The sequence below is a fragment of the Apteryx mantelli genome, chromosome 3 (assembly GCF_036417845.1).
Source record: "Apteryx mantelli isolate bAptMan1 chromosome 3, bAptMan1.hap1, whole genome shotgun sequence".
NCBI lineage: Eukaryota > Metazoa > Chordata > Aves > Apterygiformes > Apterygidae > Apteryx > Apteryx mantelli.
In genome coordinates, this window is record NC_089980.1 from 116,222,205 (window position 1) to 116,245,033 (window position 22,829).

Consider the following 22,829-nt stretch of genomic DNA (forward strand, 5'->3'; position numbering starts at 1 on the left):
TAGTCACCCTGGAGAATAAGGAGGGTATTAGATACTGCAGCTGCATCTCAGGCAGTTCTGAAGTATAATATTTACTTCTTAGGGAACGACTGTGGGAAAACTCATGAGGCAAGAATGCAATGTTAAATAAACATAGTGTGAAATAAATGCCCAGTTAGCACTGAAACCAATCTAAATTAAAATCCATTAATAACTCACAAGGGATTAGAATTTAGATATACTAAATGGACTTACAAATAAAAGATTTAAGCAATGATATAAAAATTATTAATTTTATATATAAAAGGCTAGCTACTAAGTAAACTTTTGAAATTCATACATCTCTTGAGGGTAGTTGGCAGGGTTGTAGGAGAGATTAAGGAGCACAAAAAGAATTCTCTGACTTCAGAGTTTGAGGTCATTTTGGGGAGAGGTTAGGAGGAAATTACCTACTGGCATACTGTTTTATAAACATTCATTAAAATTATTATTGCAGTTTTTTTATGAAGCACTTGATACTGTATTTGAAGGGTGGGATACTGTGGACTCCAGGGAAATAACTTCTACCCTGCAGCAACCACCTGTGTCCATGCTCTTATTCCACAGCAATGGGGTAGCTTGTCTTTTTTACCAAGGAAAACTTCCCTGCATTAACAATAGGTAAGAACACACGCTCAACTAACTACAGTAGGACAGCTGGCATACTACACTACAATAACCTTTCTGCATATCCATGCACATTCATGCTTTTATGCCATAAAACTGTAAGATGAAATAAATTGAAGTAATTCACATTGCAAGGCAAGAGATTGGCTATCACTTTATGGATTTTCAGTTTTCAAGAAAGAAGTTATATTACTGTCCATGTTACAGAAGTCTTCAGGCACAAAATGTTTTCCTTTGCTTTCAGTAGCCCATTTAAATTCAAATAAAGGTTTTAATAAAGATTTAAAATACGTAAGTAAAAAATGCCTGTCACTTACTTGGCTTAGAGTTAATGATGATGCTCTCAGCAGAGTGCTGAGGTGGAAACCTGCAGTTCTCCCCTTGGCCCTCACTGCTGCCATACTCTATGACTTCCACCTGTCCCAGTGGCACGCTCCATTTCAATAAATATCTCTGTGCAGTTGTCACGATGCCACTGCTTTCATAGGAAGAGCTGGAAGACACACAAATTATTGCTTTGACAAGCAATTATGTTTCATAGCATTCTATTTATTATTTTAACTTCCAAAATCTGCTGTATACAGTCTGAGCACTGTGCACAGCTTTAAACAAATATATGCATCGGACTGACTTTTGTGACTGACTTTTGCGGTGAGTGCAAAGAGCAGCTATGCAGGTGCAGATAGTCATGTTTACAAACAGCATACAACTGCCAACAGCAGACCTTATATTTCTACAGCAAAACATAAATTACCATCTCTTAAGATCAGCATGCATTTCGACATCCTACCACAAGTGCTTAGGATGTACTGCGGCTCCATCTTTTCCCTAATTATTTTTGATGATAACTGGACAGTACCTGAAACAATGCTAAAAAGTAGTAACTGCTGTATTTAAGAAAGTATGGATGATAAGACTTTTGAACAACTACCAGGAGCAGGAAGGTCAAGGTAACTTCCCAAGGGCCGACGATTCAACATTCTTGCTGAGCCCCCTGACCCAGGATGTTCTTCACGGCAGACCCTTTGCAACAGTTGTGGTATCTGAGTGCAAACTACACATGAGCAGTGCTAAAGGAAGCATATATCGCAGTAGGCATTTCAGAGGAAACAGCTTGCTGAGGAAGCTCACTTAGAATAGAAATGGTCCTCATACTCCTTTGCCTTTGTTTCTTTTACTCCCTTATTCAAGCACATATAACACATGTATTATAAAGGACAAAAGAGATATTTTTGTTTCCTTTAACGTTCACTTCATAGAAAGCATAGCTGAAATAAAGAACTTAAAAGCAACCCAAAAGAGTGCTCGGGAGAAATTAGTAAAAGTTATTTACTGAGAACAGTCTCTCAAAACTGACGTTCAGGTAGTTAACTACCTTTGCAATACAGTTTCAATCAAGAGACAAGTATGAACAAAAAAAAACATTAAATACCATAGCTTAAGTAAATATTTATGAACTCTAGATCTAACACAGAAGAAACCAAACAAGACAAGACAGAACACAGCTGCTCAGTCACTAGGGATAGCATTTACCTCATCTAAATACTGCTGCTTAGAAGTTAGGTCTCTGGTTTAAGCTGGTCATCTAGATTACATGTGAAGAAGGACCTTCTGAGCAGCACATGCTCTGTAGAAATACATGTCTTTTGCCAGCCACAGAAAATTAGTTTTGAAGCTATCATCCACAGACTCTTGACATCTCTGACTACTTCCGAAAAGACTGACAAAAGGTGGCTAAGAAAAGTGAGTGGAGATATGCTACACAGCTGCCTGTGCACATAACATTTCTGAAGAAATCTACTACTCCACAGGAAAATTTGTAGGCATGTACAAATGGGAGAGTTTGAAAATCACTGCCATAAAAGAAGCTCAGCTTAGAGAGAAGCCACTGTTATATAAATTAACTGGGTTAGAAAGCAAGCCTTAACTGCTGAAGGAATTTATTGAAACTTTTTTTGAGTTAACAAACCCCTGTGACACATGCATGCCTGACTACCATCCCAAAAGAGGTTGCTTATTGCCAGTAATGCCCACAGAACAAGCATGCTGTTTGTGATAACTGAAACAGTTGACTCAATAAGGAACCTAGCAACTTGGCAAAATCATGAACTTTTCATATGGAAAAGGAAAATAGTTTGCATATTGCTGCTTCAGGGAAAATCACAAAAAAATCCAAACAATGATGTCGCACAAAAAGATAAAATAAATGAATAAAAGCAATCTTCTGCCAAAGAATCATAATTAAATATCCAGCTGTTAATAAAGAACTCAATAAAGAGGAAAGGAAAGGAAAAGAATCGTAACTTCTGGGATAACTGGGCATTAGCTTGTGCACTTTCTGAAAAGCAAAGTTATTACAAGACACTGTTCACTAATATGACACTAAGCATTCATATGATTGAAAAGTCTGAGTGTTTTCACACTTGGAGATAACTTACACACTTCAGTAATGGACAGAAGATATCAACTCTCAGATTATGCTTAAGAAAAGCTGTTCTTGAGAGGTTTTGATGGCCCACATTTTCTCTGTCAGAATGTAATAACATATAAAGCAGTTTATGCTACAAGCAACACTTGAATGCAAGCGTGACCTTGGCATACACAGAGGTATTTGACTAACAGTAATAGCTGTAGCCAACTAAAACACAGAAGGCACCGTGAAAAAATGCCTTCTTCAAAGCACTTCAGCTTTAGTCCTTTGGCGTTTGCTCTCAGAGATGAAACTCTTCTCCAGCTGAACCTTTGTTAGTGAGTTCTGGGACAGGGGAAGGGCCTGCCTCCGTGCATTAGCTTTGTCTTTTTTTTTTTAATGTGCAAATTGTGTCAAATTACAGGGGTGTGTGTGCGCGTGTCTGTGTGTCTGAAAATGACAGGGTGAATTTAACCAAGGGGAGAGAGAAAGAAAAAAAAAAATCCTACCTCAGAATTAAGTTCAAACTCACTTTCCTCCACTATCTAAATTAAGAGTGTACTGAACCTATGAAACCTTCACTCCATTAAACACTAATAGACGGCAATACCTAGACACTACAGAACTTTTCTATCTGTAATCTCCAAACGATAAAGATTTTCTACAGATTTATCCTAGAATTTTAAAATATGAGCAGGAAACAGAGAAGAATGTAAGAAAGCTATTTGTCCATTTATTACGATGGCTGATAGAAATCAGTAGCCTTAGTTTAAAAAAAAAAATCCAGAAACAAACCAAAAAAACCCCAAGCCTTCCAGTAAGTGCCATTTTTCCCAGCTCAAGCTTGAATGATCATTTAAAAAATATGAATTAAGTCCTACCGCATATTTACTGTTGCACACATCAACACATCATTTAACATGAAAAGTCGTCGTTCTTTGGTTTTGACAATTTCTCCTTTGTCATTGTAAACTGTTTCAATCATATCATCAGTCCGTATGAGATATCTGTTTCCACTGCTAAGTAGCTAGATTTTAAAAACAATCAGAATTGTATATTATACATGGTACATCCAATATCTAGTGCAAAAAATAAAAGAAAATACAATAGACTATCACTTGTCATACTGTTGTTAGCCACTAAAACTCAAAGAAGATTGCTCCTTATTTCCTACTGAATGTCTTTGAAAATTCTTTAAAAACATTTATATTGTATAATCCAAATACATAACTGAAATAGGCTGGGATGCTCCTTAAAACAAGGAAAATATTGGACACATCCAGTAGCATACCTTGAACTGCTCTTTAGTTAGAAACATTGCAGTATAAGAAACTGTTTTTTTGCCTTTTTACAGGAGTAATTCCTCAACTCTAGGATAAATTCAAAGTAATCTTCTCATGCAGAAGATCTGCATGAGGATTTGCTATAAAAAGAGGAAACAGCATTATCTTCTGCGCTGTCAGACAACACTGATACTGCTGTTGATATTTCAGCCTGTCAAATGCTTCAGCTCACAGTGGTTTTAACCAGTGAACCTATTTAGTCCTGGAGAAAACTTACATCTTACACCTACCTATAGAATGACCCTATATTGCTGAGCACTACAGAAAAGGCTGTAGGTGTCTCTTCTGTGTCCGTTCTAAAGACTGCTCAAGGCACAGAAACTAGTAATACACTACCTCTTCCATCACACATTCCTACTTCCTAACCTTGTTCAGATAACGTTCATTCATTGCTTTTGCTATTTGTTTTATTTCACAGCGCTGATCCGCATCCCTTTTCCTTTCATTTAATTTCTCTGCCAGTGTTTCAAGTTCCGTAAGGGCCATCTGTAGAGGTAACCTATCAGGATGTCCTTTATTAGTATTCTTCAACATATCCTGAGGAAAAATGATAAAACAAAATAAAAATCTAATTTAATTTCAAAGTCAAATTCAAAAGATCACAGAAGTTTATAGCACATCCTGTATAAAGTTACAGTATCATTCTTTACCTTAGTACTAAGAATAAGACCAATCAAAAAACTCCTAATAAATATTCAGACAGCACTCCACTTATTTTCCTGAATATCCTAATAGTTCTTCAAAAAGATACTGAGCAGGGAACATACAGCGTATTTATAGGAAGAAAGTATAGAGAAGGAACTTGAAAACAAATAATAATAAATATCAGAAGATGCAAATAATGTTAAACATAATTTGAAAGTCAATATTATAGTATATGTAGGTATCTGTCAAGTGATGTAAAATTAAACATTTCTGATATTTAATATTATAATAATATCATATTATTCTCATTACTGTTATTATTTCTCACTAAACCACTGACAGTGTGCTAATCTCAAAGTAGGATAACAGTACTTGCCTCATTGAGGTCACAACAATTTCTAAAAATCTTTCTATTTTGTAGGCATACACTGGAACCATTTGAATGAAATTTTGCTCCTTTCCAACATTTAAGCATCCTTACATTATTCACTATGAGTTCCTACCACATTATTTTCCATCTCTTCTTCTTCCTCAAAAGTTCTGAGCTCACCCCACAACTACCTTTGCTCTTTCTTCCACAGTAATTCCTGGAACTTCATCCTGAAGCCTGTCTTCCTCTGTGACCCTAAGAGAAATAGCTAACTCACAGTGTCTTCTCTACCATAGACCTGGAGGGGTTCTGTAAGGATTTACAAATATTGTGTTTGCCTGTAGCAGGTCCTCAAATTTTAAGGCTAAATGCACAACTACACTGTGGAACTGTGCTCATCCCACAGTAGGACTCTGTGTTGAGGTGAGACCCTGGGGCACCCCCAAAGTCCAGCTGTCCCTTGGGAGGACAATGAGACACTGCAGGCGAGAAGGAGCTGTGCTACCTTCTAGTGGACAGTGTGAGCCAAGCAGCATGGGAGAGAACACATTTACTCCACCGTCTCCATGTGTGCTGAACTATCCAACACATGAATTATTTTTTCTTATATGTCACTTAAACAGAAAGTAAAATAACAGCACACAGTTCTTAGTGGTGTTTGAAGCATTATTACCTAGCAAATTGACATAAATGAGTAGCGTGTTAGAACTGCAGTTCTACTATGAGGTGATTTACAAACTAAATCTAATCTAGTAAGTAACCTAGAGCAAATCTGATTTATTAACATTTTCCTACAGTATATTTACTGACTGTCCATGGAAGCAGACTAGGAGATCAGGACATTATCATGCACTGAATTTTTTTCTTGGTATTTCCTAAGATCCAGAAATAAAACCCACTGCAGCATGTTCCTTCAGCAGAAGACAGCTGCAAAGCAATCCCACATGCAAATACAATAAGATCATTGATCGGGTAAGTCTTGTTGTAAATATTATTCACCTGCAATAGTAGAATGAATTGTGGAAAGCGCTGGATAGGTTTCATCATCAAACCATACAGTGTAATTCGATCAGGGCTTGACTCCTGGCACTGCTGCAATGCAAGACAGTCATACTGTTTACTCACACAGGTGCCTTTCCATCAGTTACAGATCAAAAATGAAAATATTTCCTGAAAATTCTTTTATAGCATTTACATCCATTATAACAAGGTTACTGTAAATATCCCTCATTTCATTTAAAAATATTACATCTTTTTGAAAAAATCACCATTAAAATGATGGCTTATCACTAAACTGAAATGCCTTTAAATAAATACAGCTGGGATGAAGTCTCAACAGTAATACAGTATCTACGTATACATCAATATAGTACATTCATGCTTTTCATGTAAGCAGTGCACTAAAATATATGCTTAACTTCCAACACACGAATTCAAGGTACTTGTTCAGGGTCTTAAATCTGAAAAATGTACACAAATCATTTGTTGACTTATAATCTGTAATTTGTTGTTGCTGCTCTGCTTCTTAGGGCTAAGAGATTGCAAATCTTTTGCTTCTTAGGGCTAAGAGACTGTAAATCTTTATCTACCAATGTGTTTTTAAAAGGGAAGCACCATAATGTCAATGCTATGTAAACAAAAAGAGATTTTAATTTTCTTTATTAAAAGAAACTAAGGAAAAGAACACTGATTTATGTTGTTAGTGTTCTTCACACACAGAACAACAGCAACTGTTTTGGTTATCAGAACTATCTGATAAAACCAGACAAATTTCATAACTATTTGTACATGTGTAACTATTTTCATATCTATTTGTATAAAGCCTTTCAACTGGAAAAATGTTGACCAGACTCACAGCTGACTCAAAATAAGGAGAACAGAGGAAATTTTCAATACTAAAAACACAGCAAAATCAAACAATATTAAACAGGTGTAGTGCTTAAATTGCTATTTATTGCTAGAATTATCAGCTTCAAAGCAATTTTCTGTATTCACTTCCACAAACATTTTTGCCCACCCAGTCACAGAGAAGATTCTGGTCCACAGTCTGTTAGCCGCAGGTGGGCAAAAGCACAGAGGAGGGTACCCACATTACTCTCTCTGTGCAGAGCCTGGTTGCAGCTCCCCAGTTCTGAGCATCAGTGTTGGCACTGACAAGGAGCGAGGAGAGCTGTAAGTCATGCCACTGTTGGAATAAGACCTTTCAAAAGTGCAAGAAGTATGAAGTGACTGTAACCTCACTAGAGAGTTTGGTCTTGGTGGGCCCTAAAACTTGCAGACTATAACCCTGTATAGTGCTGTTACCGTGCTCCAAAAGATTCTTAGCTAATTTTAAGATCCGAAGACAGACTTTGGAATCAGGCCCCCCACCATCCTCCAAGGCAACCCAAGAGCTTCACTGCATGGACTGTCTAGGGCAACAAATATCAGTGTTTCATAGACCAATGCCACAGACCCAACAGGCTGACAACTCTTAGGGGCACAGCCCAACCCATGACCCCCAGGAAAAACAGAGCTTCCAGGCTCCCAGCACGAAAACAGAAAGCCAAAAAGCCATGGGATGGGTGCTGTGCATACTCTGTAGGGAATCCCCCCTAGGGCTTTCCAGGCACTTCTGTCACATGTATCAGGGTCTCAGTGCACACAGATCTTATCAGCAGCATCACATTCATCACAGCAGGATGCAATCTGCATGACTATTTTTAATTTCATCCCCCAAGTTGGAAAAAAGATTTTCAGAACACTAGATAACTGCTGTGAAACAGAAATACACTTTCTTAACCACTCTGTACAATACTTTAGAAGTAAAATACATCCCAAATAAGAAGAGGCCTCAGATAGCAAACTGTTATTGTAAGCTCAACTGATACAAAAAACTCAGTATTTTGCAAAGTACAGTCATGCAAACACAAATAAAATTGATCTGAACAACAACAAAAACCACAGTGCACTTCAGAATACATCCTAGATCTAAAACCATGTTATTACTCTGAAACTACAGCAGCGGAAGTGAATTCTCTTCCATTTATGAAATCCATAAATCCACAGTCCACAAAAACAGTCACAGAATACACAGTATTATTAATTAAATTTCCTCCTAATTTATAATTTATGCAGCCTTAATTATTTGATCTGCCCAGTTGTTTTAAGTTTAAATGTACTCACTTTTAAAAAATCTAGAAAGGCAGGCTTGGTGGCACATGTTTTCTTGAGAATCCCCACTGCCGTACTGAAGTTGTTTACATATTCACTGTATGCATCCAATACCATAGATTTAGAAAACTGAAACAGTAAAAAGGAAAAAACTATAAATGCAGAAGACACCCAAAAGCATATTTATTTAGACCTATGACAGCTAAGGACTTGTTAGGAGCTAAGGTCTTCTATTTGGCCTATTGGTGGCTCTACAGAAACCCTGATGATGCAAAAAGTGACCTTTGTGTAGAACAAAGGATGGGAACCTGAAGACATAAAGGCTGTGAATTACAAAGTGTAAATTTAGTCCCCTAAAGCCCAGGCACTCAGGACAATCAAGCAGCCTCCATTGAGATCCAAAACTGTGGCCAAGATCCCATTTTGGTGGATTCGTACATGTCTAGCTCCGCTGAAAAAGAAACCACTTACTTAAATGTCTGAAAGTTTGATCAAAGCTTGAAAATTTTGGCCATAATTCTTCCGTGTCTGCTAACCAAGGTGAGACGTGTTGTTGTCAGTTGCCTTACCGGAATGGATATACTGACTCTGGCAGCTGCTACAGGCATTGCAGAATATGGGAATAAAGTGGCCAAGTTAGACAGAAAGATAGGGACATTGAATAACATTTCTAAAATAAAAATAGATTATCTGTTCAGATGCATTTGCTTACTGAAGCAACAAAGACATCGCCAATCATTTCAACAGAATCCCACTCAGATACACGACTGGCCAGGGCTATCTGAAACATCGAATGGCACTGAAGGATTTCCTTAATTCGATAAAAGACCATTTTGAGTTTTCTTTCACTCAGTAATTTTGGTTCCATTTCTGAAAGAGGCTTCTCGTATTGCTGTGAAAAAAAATATATATATAGACATTGATTTAAACAAGCTAAAAATTGTGTCTTAACATAAAATCCTACCACTTATATAAAAGTATACACACACAAAACCTCTCCAAATATTTGGCATGAAGCGTCTGTAACAAAATCCATATGAATCACATTACAGATTCTTTAAGGATTTAATTACTTCTCAAATTTCCTAATTTTAAAAAGCAAAACATATTAGGTACCTCCAGGATTCTTTTGAGGGCATCCACATAATTCTTCTCACTGTCAACAACAGAGCCCAAAATATATCTTCTCACAACCTGTTGAAGGAACAAAGCTCTCTCTGAAACTCTAATTAGGTAATACATTCATCATGGTTGGGAATGCTAATGATAAAATTCTCACATCAATAAAATGAAAGAAACAAAACACTTTCAATACTGGAACTACAACAAAATAAATACTGTACCTCCTCAAAAACAATCAATTTTACTATTACTCTAAAATTATTTATCTTAATAATACAACAGTTACTGTAAGCCTATATAATCTTTAATGACTGTTGCAATTCCAGACTTTACTTTCAAAATATGCCTTTTAATTTTAGATGCATAAATTTATTCTTTAATATAAATAACAGGTACAGATGATGCCAGCTACTTCAGTGAATTGCTACAATAAAATAGGTGACCAGTTTTCAAAATCAGTCTTAAAGCATAATTTCATTGTTTTATATTTTCTAAACTTTTGGGGATTAACTGGAAGGACAAATAAACAGAAATTGCCTTTTTAAGCAATAAAATTGTATCACTGAAAAAGTCAGGATTCTTTTGAGGCAATATTCCCTTGCACAACTGAAAACCCTGTCTCACCAATGTTCATACCAATGGACAGCATTGTAAGAGTTCCAGGAAATACTACCAGATTTCATATTTACAAATGATGAGCTATTTATAACCTCCCCTTCTCACTTCCACAATTCACCTGAAACACACATTGTATGCAAATGCAGGGAACATTAGATGAAGGCCTGGGAAGCTGACCAGCCTTAAACTAAAAATTTCTGCTTGATACTGATTACATTTCTTGCTATTTTTATGGATTTGTTTTCACCCAAATCAATTTCCTAATCTAATTTATCACAGGGCTTTCAAAAGCTGGATTCTGTATGAGCAAGAAGACGATAGAAGGGCAAGAACAAACCACTCTGCACGAGTACAAGGAATGGCAAAACTGCTTCTTTCACTATTTTAAGCCAGCCTAAATGACCATGAAACTCAAATTACAGAGTTATTCTCTTGCAGTATTCCTGCTTCTGATCCCCATGGCCTCATGCTTTCTCCTCAGCTGCCTCTAACTCTCTGCACTTGAATTACCAAGTTATGTGCAAGTTATGTAAGGATTTTCTGTGAAGTACGGCATTTTTAAAGGAAAACTTACAATTATTTAAGGCCTCAGTTACAGACACAAATATATGGTAAAAAATTCATTGCATCTAATCTGTATTTAGACTTAGCAGTTTCTTATCAGGTATGACAGAAGAAGTCTGAGCTTAAAGTTTTTTTCTAACTGTATAAAGGTACTACATCTCTACGTTTAGTCATAGTTCATTCTTATGAAAAGAATAAACATCTTTAGAAATATATTTTTTTTTCCTCCAGACTCTAGAATGCACAAAATAAATAGTTAGTAGAGCCTACAGGTTACTGCAATAGGCATGCATTACTTAAAAGAGGCCTGTGTACAGGTCTTACATTTATATTCACATTTTTGCTAGTAAAAGTAGAAAAAAAACATAAACAATAAACAAAATAAATATATAAATATATACCACATAAAACAAGAATTGTGACCACAGAATTAAAATGATGCAAAAACTAAAATGACTGAGACCCAATGTGGGATATAGTATTTAAACAGGAACTGTATTTTAAACAAAAGCTTTTGTGCCACCTACTGTTTAAAACAAGTACATTCATAAAGTCAGCTCATACATCACAGAATAATTAGGTTGGAAAGGACTTCTGGAGTTCATCTGGTCCAGCTAGGACCCCCCAAAGCTGCTTTCTAGGCTGGCAGACCCCAGGCTGTGCTGTGGCACAGGGTTATTCTGCCCCAGGTGTAGGACTTTGTGTTTTGCCTCTGTTGAACTGCCTGAGTTTTCTGTCAACCCATTTCTTCAGCCCAGCAAGATTATGCTGAATAGCAGCCCCATCCTCCAGTATATTACCTGCTGCCCCCACCGACTTGGTATTGCCTGCAAATGTGCCAAGGGTACATTGCAGCTGGTATCCAGGTTGTCATTAAAGACATTAAACAGCATTGGCCCCATACCAGTTCCTGAGGGAAACCACTAATACTGGCCACCAGATGGACTTTGTACCATTGATCATAACCCTTTAAGCCTGGTGGTCCAAGCCTGTTTTCCACCACTTTATAGCCCACCTATCCAAACCATATCTCACCTATATGGCTATAAGGATACTCCAGGACACTGTAAAGCCTTGCTAAAGCTAAGATAAGCAACGTCCTCTGCTCTTCCCTGTCCACAAGCTAGTCATTTCAAAGGGACTCAGGTTGGTCAGGCACAAATTGCATTTGGCAAATCTATGCTGGATGCTCTCAATCACTCTCTTGTACTTCATGAACCCAGAAATAGCTCCCAGGAGAATTTGCTCCATCACCATCCCAGAGACTGAAGTGGGGTTGACCAGAGTGTAGTTCCCTGGATCCTTCTTCTAGCCCTATTTGAGGATGGGTGTGACACCGGCCTTTCTACAGTCACCCTCTGATCATATATGATCTTTTCAAGAAGAAAGAGAGTGGCTTTGCCCTCAGCACTCTTAAATGAATCCCATCTGTTCTATGGACATGTATATGTGCAACTGGTCTCAGTATCTCCTAATTATACCTTCTCCCATTGACAGTAATGCTTCACTCCACGAGGATCTGGAGGTAGGCTCAGGGGCTTTGGAGGCCTGAAGACAAACCTTACCAGTAAAAGCTGAGACAAAGGTGGCACTGAGCCATCTCAGCTTTCTCAGTGTCCTTTGTCACTAGGTCCCCTGCCCCATTAAGCAGCAGGACCATATTTTTCTTAGCCTTCCTTTTGCTGCCAATGTACATACAGGAACCCATCACATCTCTCATTAGTTCCAGCTCTAGTTGAGCTTTGGCTTTCCTAGCTTGCCCATATAGACAGTATCTCTACATTCCTCCTGGGTCAGGTCCTTGTTTCCACTTTTGGTGTACTTCCTTTTTGCATCTAAGCTCAGCCTGGGGTACCCTCTTCCTCCATGCTGGCCTTTTGCCATGCCTGCTTGATGTTCTGCATGTCAGAATGGACTGTTCTTGTGCTTTGAGGAGGTTATGCTAGAAGACCGGCCAGCTTTCCTGAGGTCCTTTGCAATCCAGGGCAGTCTTCCATGGGATCCTGCCAAGCTCCACAAGCCAAAATCTGTTCTCCTGAAGTCCAGAGTTGTAATCGTGCTACTCATCTTGCTCACTTCTCATGGATCTTACACTTCACCACCATATGATTGCTGCTGTCAAGGCTCTCATCAGCCTTCACATTCTTGACCAGTACTTATTTGGGAGTAACAGATCCAACAGAGCGATTAATCAGTCACAATTTATTATTATTGAAAATGCTAATAAAAACTCTTACTCCACAATACTAATAGAAATTTTCCATTGTTCTATTTTCAAAATGGATCTTTTTTTTCTCTTTATGAGGGTTCATTTCCATCTGGGCCAAATCCATTCACTACTTAAAGTCTTCAGATATTACACTCATATTGTCCATCTAGACTCATCACTTCTCAAAACTTAAAAAAAACCCCATACATCTCCAGACACTAACAGTATTCTAATCTGCTTGTCATGTAGGGAAACCTAAACACAAAATTACGTTATTTACATACTTCATACCACAATACTCAGAGAAGTGGGGAATTTTAATTCTTCTATGCCACACAGGCCTCTTATATCTGAATATTTTTTTGGGAAATCTCCCCATTTCTTTGGACACTATGGAACTAGCTGTTTCCATCTGCCTGATTCCAGATTATTCAGGTCTCTCAGTTAAAGTCAGTTCAGCTTGTGCCGAGTATGAATTTTCTCTGCCAACTCAGCTTCAGTTTTGTAATTTCAGCTATAACAGACAGACGTTTTCAATAATCTGTAGTGCACTGCCAAGTAATAAACACACTGAGGGGAGGAAGAATCTTTCCAGAACCTGAACCTACAGGACACTTTTTTGGGTGTCTTACTGCCATAAACAGGGACTTTTCTAGAACTGAAAACACAGAAAAGCAAAGCACACATATTACAGAATTACCAAATACATCACTTAGTGCTATCAGTAGATTCACAACATATACCATGACCTCCACAACAATTACCAGTTTTTATCAAAGTAAGAGCTCTCTCTGATTTTTTTCCTGAACAGGGTACATTTATTTTTACTTACAAAAATCAGTAAAACCCTCAAACACATATTTGGAATGAAGGAAAATGCAGCATTCCGATTGATTCTGGGATCTTACAATATAATGAAATCTTAAAATAATGGAATGCCGTTTGGTAGTTGCAGTCATACAAGATGCAGCACTTTATTGTGCTGGACACATTAAACACTAAAAAAACAAACTTCAAAAAAAACCCCACCCTGTATCACTCACCTCAAGTGTTCTTTAATTAATTTGTTTTTTCAAGAAATATCATTGACTTATTCACCATTTTCTGAAGGTACTGACCAACTCAGGACTTGACACCACTAGAAGCTAAAAACTCTCATATGATTATTATTACCTTGCATAACAAGATGATAACATGAACCCACAGGATTTATTTTCAACCAAAACTTCTAACTGATGCCGATTTCAGTGTTTTCTGAAGCGGCCTCTGCAGTGACTACAGAGTTTGAATGGGAGAACAGCAAGAACTACTCTTTCGTAGAACTGATCTATTGTGGGCAAATTTTTTAAATCAGAAGAAACCTTACGGTTTAGAAAATATGTAGGATATTCTCTACATTTCAAATAGAAATCCAGGAGCACCAGCAACATCTTCTGACTCGAGGAAAAAGTTTGAACACTTCTTTTTTTTCCTCAAAACCATCTCACATTTAAGTATTCAGAAAGTAATATAATTATTATAGATAATATTATAATGCAAAACAACATTTTGCATTTCTTGCTGAATTTAGGACAGATGCAACTATATGCACAAATACCAATTTTCAAAAAATGCTTATACTCATTCAGGTCTGAATTTGATCTCCATTTAATTTAAGCTAAAGGTCAATATGTTTGAAGGGAAAGGTACCTAGGAGCCATTGATGCAGAAGGGAGAAAAAAGAGGCAGAAGATCAGTTTCCCAAAAGTCTACTACCTGCTGCTGTGATAGTCCTTCAGGCATAGGGGTCATAATTGCTTCTGCATGCATACAGTCCACATCAATAAATAAATTCAGCTCTTCTTCTTCCAGACATGGTGATCTATGGTCTACAAGTAATTGAACAGCGAATATGTCAACTTTTGCAACATATAGGTTAAAAAATAAATAAAAACAGATAAATAAAACACAACACCACCAACAAGGATCCTATCTCCCAAGGCCAGTAATTACACAGTAGTCTTATTTGCGCTCACCAAATAATGAAATTTCCCAGCATTTCTGTAACACCTATGAAATCACATTCAGCATTGATGGGCGCACTAATGTAGAACATCTGAATGCTTTAACCACCAAACAGTTATATCAAAAGATATCTCAAAGTCCTAAAATCCACACAGCAGGTGACAACCCATGCATCTTTTACTTGACCTCTCCTTCATCTTCACAGCCCAGAGCACAGGGCTGCCAGAACATACTCTGACATGACAACTAGGGTTAAAGCACTGTGGCTCCAGGGGCTGCAGTTTTGAAATGGCCTTTAGGAAAATATTAAATACCTCCATATGACCAAGTTTAAGAAATGCCATACAGCCCTCCATAAACAGAATTTAAATAAGTAACCAAACATATGAAAATGCTGGCCTTTGTAAAGAATGAGAATAAGAGATTCTACATGGTCCACTATGTACTTCTCAATGCTAATTTTATGCAAAAAGCACCACCAAACTGCAGTGATAGGTGGCAGTACACAGCCACTCAAGCAACCAGATGTGCAAAGGTGATCTGAGAAAGGATAGCGTGAAAAATTGGCTTAGAACAAATGGGGAACTAAGGGAAGCAGTTCTGTTAGCAGTGGAATTTATGAGTTTAACTGAGCAATTCATTACCAGCTCCCTGCTGATTTGGTAAGTGGCTAAGAGATTAAACCATCCATAGATAACCTATCCCTGCTGCTTAACCTCTAGAAATGTAAGGACGAATGCTGTGTCCATTGTAAGCTAGCCCTGTTGATGAAGATCATTTTCTCCTGAGCAACAGCAAGAGGGTGTGAATGTATTTGGGGCACTAAAGCCTGTGCAAATAACCTTCTATGTTCTGGTTGTGAATTATCTAAGTTCAGAACCAGTTAGAGGTTACCTATCATAGGACAGGTATTTAAGATGCACACTGGTCCTTACAGGTAGAATGCAGCTTTAGGCTAATTCATTTTCTCTAGCTCACTCACTAAAAACTTCTTGTTCTAGTCTTGTGGTTTTAAACTCTTACGATTGCAATTTTATAAGCTCTGAAGTTACAGCCATTCAATTAACTGATACTTCAGCAGAAAAACAAACTACCCCCCACACTTATCCTGAAGAAGGAAGAAGTTTGTATTCAGTTACTGCTTTCTGTCCCCCCACAAAAGTTAACTGTGGCCTGCTGCTGTTGCTGAGGGTCATGACAGAGAGTGGTCTTCTGTTCTTAACTAGAAAAAGAACTTAAATACTTTTAGCTTTTTATTGTCAGGTCCCTTTATCCTGTGCAGTATACTGTTCCCAATTCAAAGAGCAGCTTTTACCGAAATCACCAAACTGTGATAAGGCAAAACAGACTCTCCCTCTCCTGCTTCCCCTCTTAAATACAGAAAGTGTTTGTTATCCTTTGCTCATTTTAGACTTTTAAAATAGTCAGCTATCACTCCACTGAAAATCACGTCATAACAGCAGCCTATATTGCTAACAGTCATTCAGCAGTTACTTGATGGAAGGAAATAGGAAGATTTAGTACCTTAACATAATTCCCATAATCCTATTTGCCAATATCTAGATAGCATCTATGACACTGTTTTTTTCGAGCAGACCCTTCTGTGTGGTCCTCGGGTTTCTCAGGTCACTGAGGTTTGCATTCCAAATCTAGAACTACTCAGGCAGCATTGACCAAACTGTTACCTGAACTTGAACGTTATAAGATACTTTATCAATATAATGCTGATTTCATGCAGCCAGTACTCAGTTTACAGTACAAAAAAGTGCTAGATCATTCACTTCCTTTCTACAAGTGTGAACAAGAAAGAGTAATGTAAACACAGTATACTTGACACATACCTTGAGAAATAAAAGATTTAGTTCTAATGAAAGAACGACCCTTTTTCACAGCTGCTTTTGTTTTTTCAAGTCCATCTTTTGTACCTTCTCTAGCAGCTCTCATGAGCTTTTGCATCTGTAAGATAGAAAATACAATCTACATGTTCTGTGAATAATAGGACACATTCAAACACACCAAGCAGAATACTTTTGATCAAAACATCTTTTAAAAGAACATTGTCAAGTAGTTTGGGCTCTAAATATAGCCCAAAGTCAAAGGACTATATGGTAAGCACACAGATCCATCAAACTTCACATTGGCGCATCTGTCCTTTTTCTTTATAAAATCAAACCTGGAGAAAGGGACTTACGGCAACCTTGTTTGTAACCTCCAAATCAGTAGAAATGCTTTAAGAATCCTTTTGTTCCAAGCATCTGAACTTGAAATAGTCTCAAGAGCTCAGCTTTACATTATAGGGCAAATAAGTACTAAGAACAGGTCACTAACTGCCAGTGTTCTAGATCATCTTACAATATATCTGTAACTCTGCCAAAGTATTTCTGCTCTAAGGCAATATCCTAGACTCAGTTCTATATTAACTATATTCTTAAATAAACACTGTATTTTGCAGAAAATGTTATAACTAATAATTTCAATAATTGAAGAAATTGAGAAATTGGTTTAATTAAGAATTAAGTATAATTTTATAATAAAGTAGTACATTAAAAAGAAATTTTATGTAAAGAAAAAAGAAGTGTTGCTTTGCTAGGAAATGTTCATTAAAAACTGCTTTGTACTCTGCCTTTCCTGAATGCAGCCATAGCAAAAAAATAACACTACTGCCAGAACTGTGCTGACATCACCAACCCCATCAGAACAAAAACAAAGCTATATTCCTGTAATCGGGCAATTTCTCTATTTGAGCTGAAGTTTTTAGCAAAAACACAGCCTTTTCATATTGGCTCCATTCAGAGTGGAGAGGATTCCCAGTGCTACCATTTGATCCGATACAGACAGACAAGGGGGGTCATGGGAGCCCTATGGAGCTCCGTGGGGTTTCACAGAGGCGCCAGGGCTGTATTCTTGGCTCAGGCTCTGGGACAAGGGCATTGGGCAGTGAGGAAGGACAATGTCCTATCTGATCTTCTGAAACTGTTACAATGATGAAGTAAGCATGGGAAAAAGTCCTTGACAAAGTACTTTTAAAACAAACTGTATAATAACCCAGCACATTTGGAGCTCATTTTATATAAATTATTGCCCACTCTTTTAACTCAAGTTGCTATTATTTAAAAGAAAAAGACAACATTGCCTGTGTTGGAAAAACAATCATTTAATACATAGCTAGTTACAAAAATTAACTACACTACCTTCAGCTCATGTTTTTGCTTTAGTTGCTGAATCTCTACTGCTCCCACTGTGTTTGCCATCAAATCTTTCATCTTTTTTTCATAATGCTCCTTTAAACGCGTTAGGTCATGAGAAAGCTACAGTGTATAAAAAAACACAATCTTTTCAAAAAGCCTGTAGTGCGACTTAACACTAAAGTACTCGAGTACATCATGCACGTTGCCATGCTTGCCTACTGACACACAGACAACTGAGAGAACATAATCATTTAGGGCAGCTCCAGTGTGATGAATGGACTTCCAGTTATTTCTGCATATCACTGTACTTACTGAAACCCAGCCAGGCATGTTCGTGGTACACTGGCAACTATGTAAAGACAGAGACAAAGTCACTTCGTCTAAGCTAACTGCATATTAACTACACAGTGCACATCTCTTACAAACCATTTGGAGACAGTGTTATTAACTTTAACTGAGAGCATCATTCTATGAAGCATGCATCCCAGCAAGTATATTTCTGACTGTCCTTAAACATGATGAATCAGAAGATTTCTCAAAGGGCAAATACCAGCTGAACTATCTGAAGAGGTTGCTAGCACCTGAGAAAACTACAGTGCTAGTGAGTTGGATAACAAGAATCTTTAGGGAAGGATACGTAATCTTGTAAATAGAATATAGGCATGGGAGTCAGGAAGTGTGTGTCCTTTCCTCAGCTCTGTCATAGCCTCACCATATGACCTTGGGCATAAATACGTCATACATGAATACATCCATTTGAAAGGTGAGGGGACTATCCAGAAGAAATGCCTTGGAATACTAATTAACATGTTAAACATTTTGAGAAGGCCAGATAAAAGTGGCAGAAATGTTATCAGGAAAAAAAAAAAAAAAAATTTGGTGTGCCTTATAATAGAAAAGAAATCCAGTGGAAAAATCCTCAGCTTATTGTCAATAGAATTCCTTGGCAAGAGATCAGAGTAAAAGGAAAGCGAAGGCCTACTGAGCTGAACACAGAGGGGCAAGCATGGCTTTAGCTCCACTAGGCTAGCTCAAGATGTGATTACCTCCACCACTATGATTCTGGCATTATACCAGTATAATTGAGAACAGCATCTGGTTCACAACCTAGAAACATTTAATTGTATAAACACTTTCCAGTTGTTAAAAAAATAAAATAAAATAAAAAGACAAAATTAAAAAGTGACTTTGAGGGAAATCATATCAGCACTTACAACTAAAATCATGCCGCCAGCTTTCCTGTACTTTTCAATGGACGCAAATAATAATGACCAAGCCAGTTCCCCCATAAGCTCTGAAAGACTATACAAGGAGACTTGCTGGGAAAATATTGCAAGATCTACTGCAAGATATGAGCAGAAGTGAGGGTTAGTGAAAGGAGTGGATACAGGGAATGGATATAAAGAGATGGGATTGCTCTTTGCCTCTTTGGAAAGTCTGTGCAGGTTTTGTACCCTAACAATCCCACAGTTTCTGTCTTTCCTCATCCTTCTGCAAACCCCTCCTCTAGTCATTTTCCACCTCCCAGTAATTCACCCAGGTGAGGTAGTCTCTTGACTTCTCCATCCCCCAACTAATGTGTTTCTAGGTATCTTATTCCCATCCTCCTTAAATGCAATTCCTTTTGTCACAAGTCTGGAAAATGCAATGAATCTTTTGTCACAAATATGGAAAATCCAGCTGCATGCCAGCCGCCTCACAGCATGCCCCTTCCCTCCCACCGCTCTTCAGTCTCTTGCTCAGACACCTTGTGCCTCTTCCTGGCACCATCCTCTCAATGCATGTCAAATATTTCCCTGTGGGAGATCAAAGTATACCTATAAATATTTTTTAATAGTTTTAAAGCTTGCTCTGTGCATGTGTGTAAATAGATTCCTATAACTACAGCCAAAGCTGAAGCTACAGATAACAGGAAAAAGAAGTATTAAAAAACAAACAAACTAGCAGCCATGTTAAGACTCACACGCTCACATGTAAAGTATTTCCCACTCTTTTCCAAAGGTATTCAAAAGTCAAACTCAGTTTGCTTCAGTCTAGTTCAAAAATTCCCAGAAAGAAACAGCTGCAATAGCTTAAGTTTGTTCTAGTCAGGAGCAAAAAAACAAAACCAAAGATCAGCACTCAACTTACAAAGTGCTGATTTGAGTAGGATCAAGTCCTTCAGTTAATTGCTCACTCCCTGATTTCTGAAGGGCTGTCAGCAAGGATGGAGGTTGGGAGGAGGAGATCGTGGATACTGGGGAGAAACATACACAGTAAGGTTTTTATTTTCACTGAGATAAGAAACCTGCATAATCAAAATATGGGTCCTGTGGAAGAATATATGGTGTCTCTTCAGTAATCCCGTCCTGAGCAAGTTCCCTAGCTTTGATCCTTCTTGTACATTTTCTGTTTGAAAGTGCAACTTTACTGGGATTGCATTCCCTGAAAGAAAGGTGCAAAATGAGGATGGAAACAAAAGTAGTACTTAAATTAGAGCAAAAAATATCTAGAACCAAAGAAGCAGAAAGCAGCTAAAGAAAGAAAGCATGCCTTTCTCTATGAAAATAGAGACAGAACGCACAGATTCAGTTCTCAGCCTGCAGTATTTCTTCTTTCTGTTGTTCTGTTGCCCCAGCTGTGGGTGCTACTCTACAACCTCCTAACCACCCTACAGGCAGCTGGAGCATTTTGTACTCTGATGGTACCAGTCGTGAAGTAGCTCACAGGTGTCTATTACTAGTTAGTATAAACCAGAAAAACGTTGAGGTTTCCACAGTTACTCCAGGCACTGGACTGGACCCCATCCCCTTGCTCAGTGAAGTAGGACACTGTGCAAAGCTCTGCTGCGCACCTTGGTCCTCCGGCCATTTGGAGCAGGGACTCGCAGCAGGAAGCACAGTGCAGCCCCTCAGCTCTCATGCCAGGACTTTCTGCTTAGAGAAAGGGCATGATGGCAAAAGAGGAGCTGAAGCAGCCTGTGAAAGTCTAGGTCTGCTCCTGATACACAGTCAAGACGCAGCCAGCACATACCCATGTCATCAGTGTCCTCCTGCTTCTCCCTGAACAGATGCAGCCAAAGGTATTAGACCAGAGGACCCAGAGATGTTGCAGATAGATCAGTTCCACCACACCACATTTTTCTCCTTACTAAATGGTACAGGCTTCTCTCTGATCTCTGATCATTGGGGGTTTTTTGTTGTTTTGGGTTTTTTTTTGTTTTTTAATTAAGCACAGTCACCTTCAAGCAAAAGAAGTGATGCAGATTTAAGATAAAAAGGTAGAGAACACTTTTGAGCACCTGAGGGATCCCAAACGTCAAGTTTTTTCAGGGTTACTCCATTCATTTTCCACGTTATTTTTCACACTTATTTATCATTTACACTAATTATCAGCTGCAAAAGAAGAAAAGGTGAGGAACAGCCCAAGAGAAAAAATCATCCAATTTTTAATTCCATTTTTATCCAATTTGAGGATTTCTTTTTTTGGAGCTCCTGTTTAACATTTTCATCTTTTACTTTCCCTGCTATATTTTGTTGTGAATTGTCACTCCCACACTGATTCATGTCTCTCTTAAAAAGATGTTCTTGGTATTTGAAACTGCACTGAGAAGGGAAACACAGCTGAGAAAGGCAGGTTTTGAAAATCAGAATAATCTCAATCACTGAGCAGCACTGTGGGGATACATACATGTCTCTTGTGGTTGCCTCGCAAAAAGGAGCTGGGAATTCCATTTTTACACTCAGAATCACTTTGTTCTTCATAGCTTTCAAACTCACTTGAACTCCACCCATATTCCAGGGAGCTGTTTCCACCATCATCACCATTTTCAACATCATCATAAATCATTTCCTCTGCAAGAATTACACCAAAATAAAAAATTAAGTTACACTGAAATTACTGTTTGTTTAAACATCAAAAAGCTTGTTCACTATGTACTACAAAGAACTACATAGACTTTTGTATGGACACTTTCTAATAGAAATAAAATGATGCAGTGTTCAAACAGCCAAAGTAGGTCTTCTTTCTTAAAACAGAATACTAAACAGGACACATGACCAGTGTTCTGGGTACACACCACGATCCCTTTAAAAACATGCTGTACTCAAACTATACTGTTTTGTCCAAATCCCATGACATGCTTTAGAAGAGATTCAGAGTAAGCTGAAACTGTAGCTGTGAACCTGGGTCTGCACGGATTAAAATCAACCTTCCATTTGCAAGCTTGCCATTTGTTTTTAGGTTTTTTTTTCATGATCAGTTCAAACAACAAATGCTGAAACACTGTGAAAATCAAATGAAAATATCACTACTTAGATCAGAACAGATCAGACCAAATTAGCAAGAAGCATATACCAAAATTGTGGTATTTTATGATTTATCATTCTTGGAACTATACTGGTATTCTACCAGTTACTAGGAAGCTCTTATATCCGCATGCTGCCTTGCCCATAAACTAGGCTTGCAATATTAATCTTTTCAAGATGGAGAAAGCTCTATTTCAAAGGCTGACCAAAGCACCACCAGTTAAAGACACTAGAAAAGTGTTTCCAAAATACTAATGCAAAAAATTGCTACA

The 22,829-nt window shown here is 37.9% G+C and overlaps 1 protein-coding gene across 10 annotated transcripts in view; it reads right to left on the bottom strand.

The window, feature by feature from the left end:
* The window catches only part of ARHGEF10 (Rho guanine nucleotide exchange factor 10), a 120,670-nt gene that overhangs the window by 56,786 nt on the left and 41,055 nt on the right, over positions 1–22,829 (bottom strand). For 7 of the 10 annotated variants that reach the window (XR_010883822.1, XM_067294224.1, XM_067294219.1 and 4 more), the window contains exons 8-18: positions 21,941–22,104; positions 18,275–18,391; positions 16,925–17,039; positions 14,835–14,947; positions 9,683–9,760; positions 9,279–9,458; positions 8,579–8,695; positions 6,413–6,505; positions 4,765–4,935; positions 3,937–4,082; positions 963–1,138 (exon numbers count right to left, since the gene is read on the bottom strand). Coding sequence is in view for 9 of the 10 variants with exons in the window: in XM_067294224.1 (XP_067150325.1) it covers positions 963–1,138; positions 3,937–4,082; positions 4,765–4,935; positions 6,413–6,505; positions 8,579–8,695; positions 9,279–9,458; positions 9,683–9,760; positions 14,835–14,947; positions 16,925–17,039; positions 18,275–18,391; positions 21,941–22,104 (1,470 nt within the window). In the remaining variant the exon portion in view is untranslated. The remainder of the gene's footprint in view (positions 1–962; positions 1,139–3,936; positions 4,083–4,764; positions 4,936–6,412; positions 6,506–8,578; positions 8,696–9,278; positions 9,459–9,682; positions 9,761–14,834; positions 14,948–16,924; positions 17,040–18,274; positions 18,392–21,940; positions 22,105–22,829) is intronic. The other 3 variants (XM_067294223.1, XM_067294226.1, XM_067294222.1) reach the window with 2 other exon arrangements.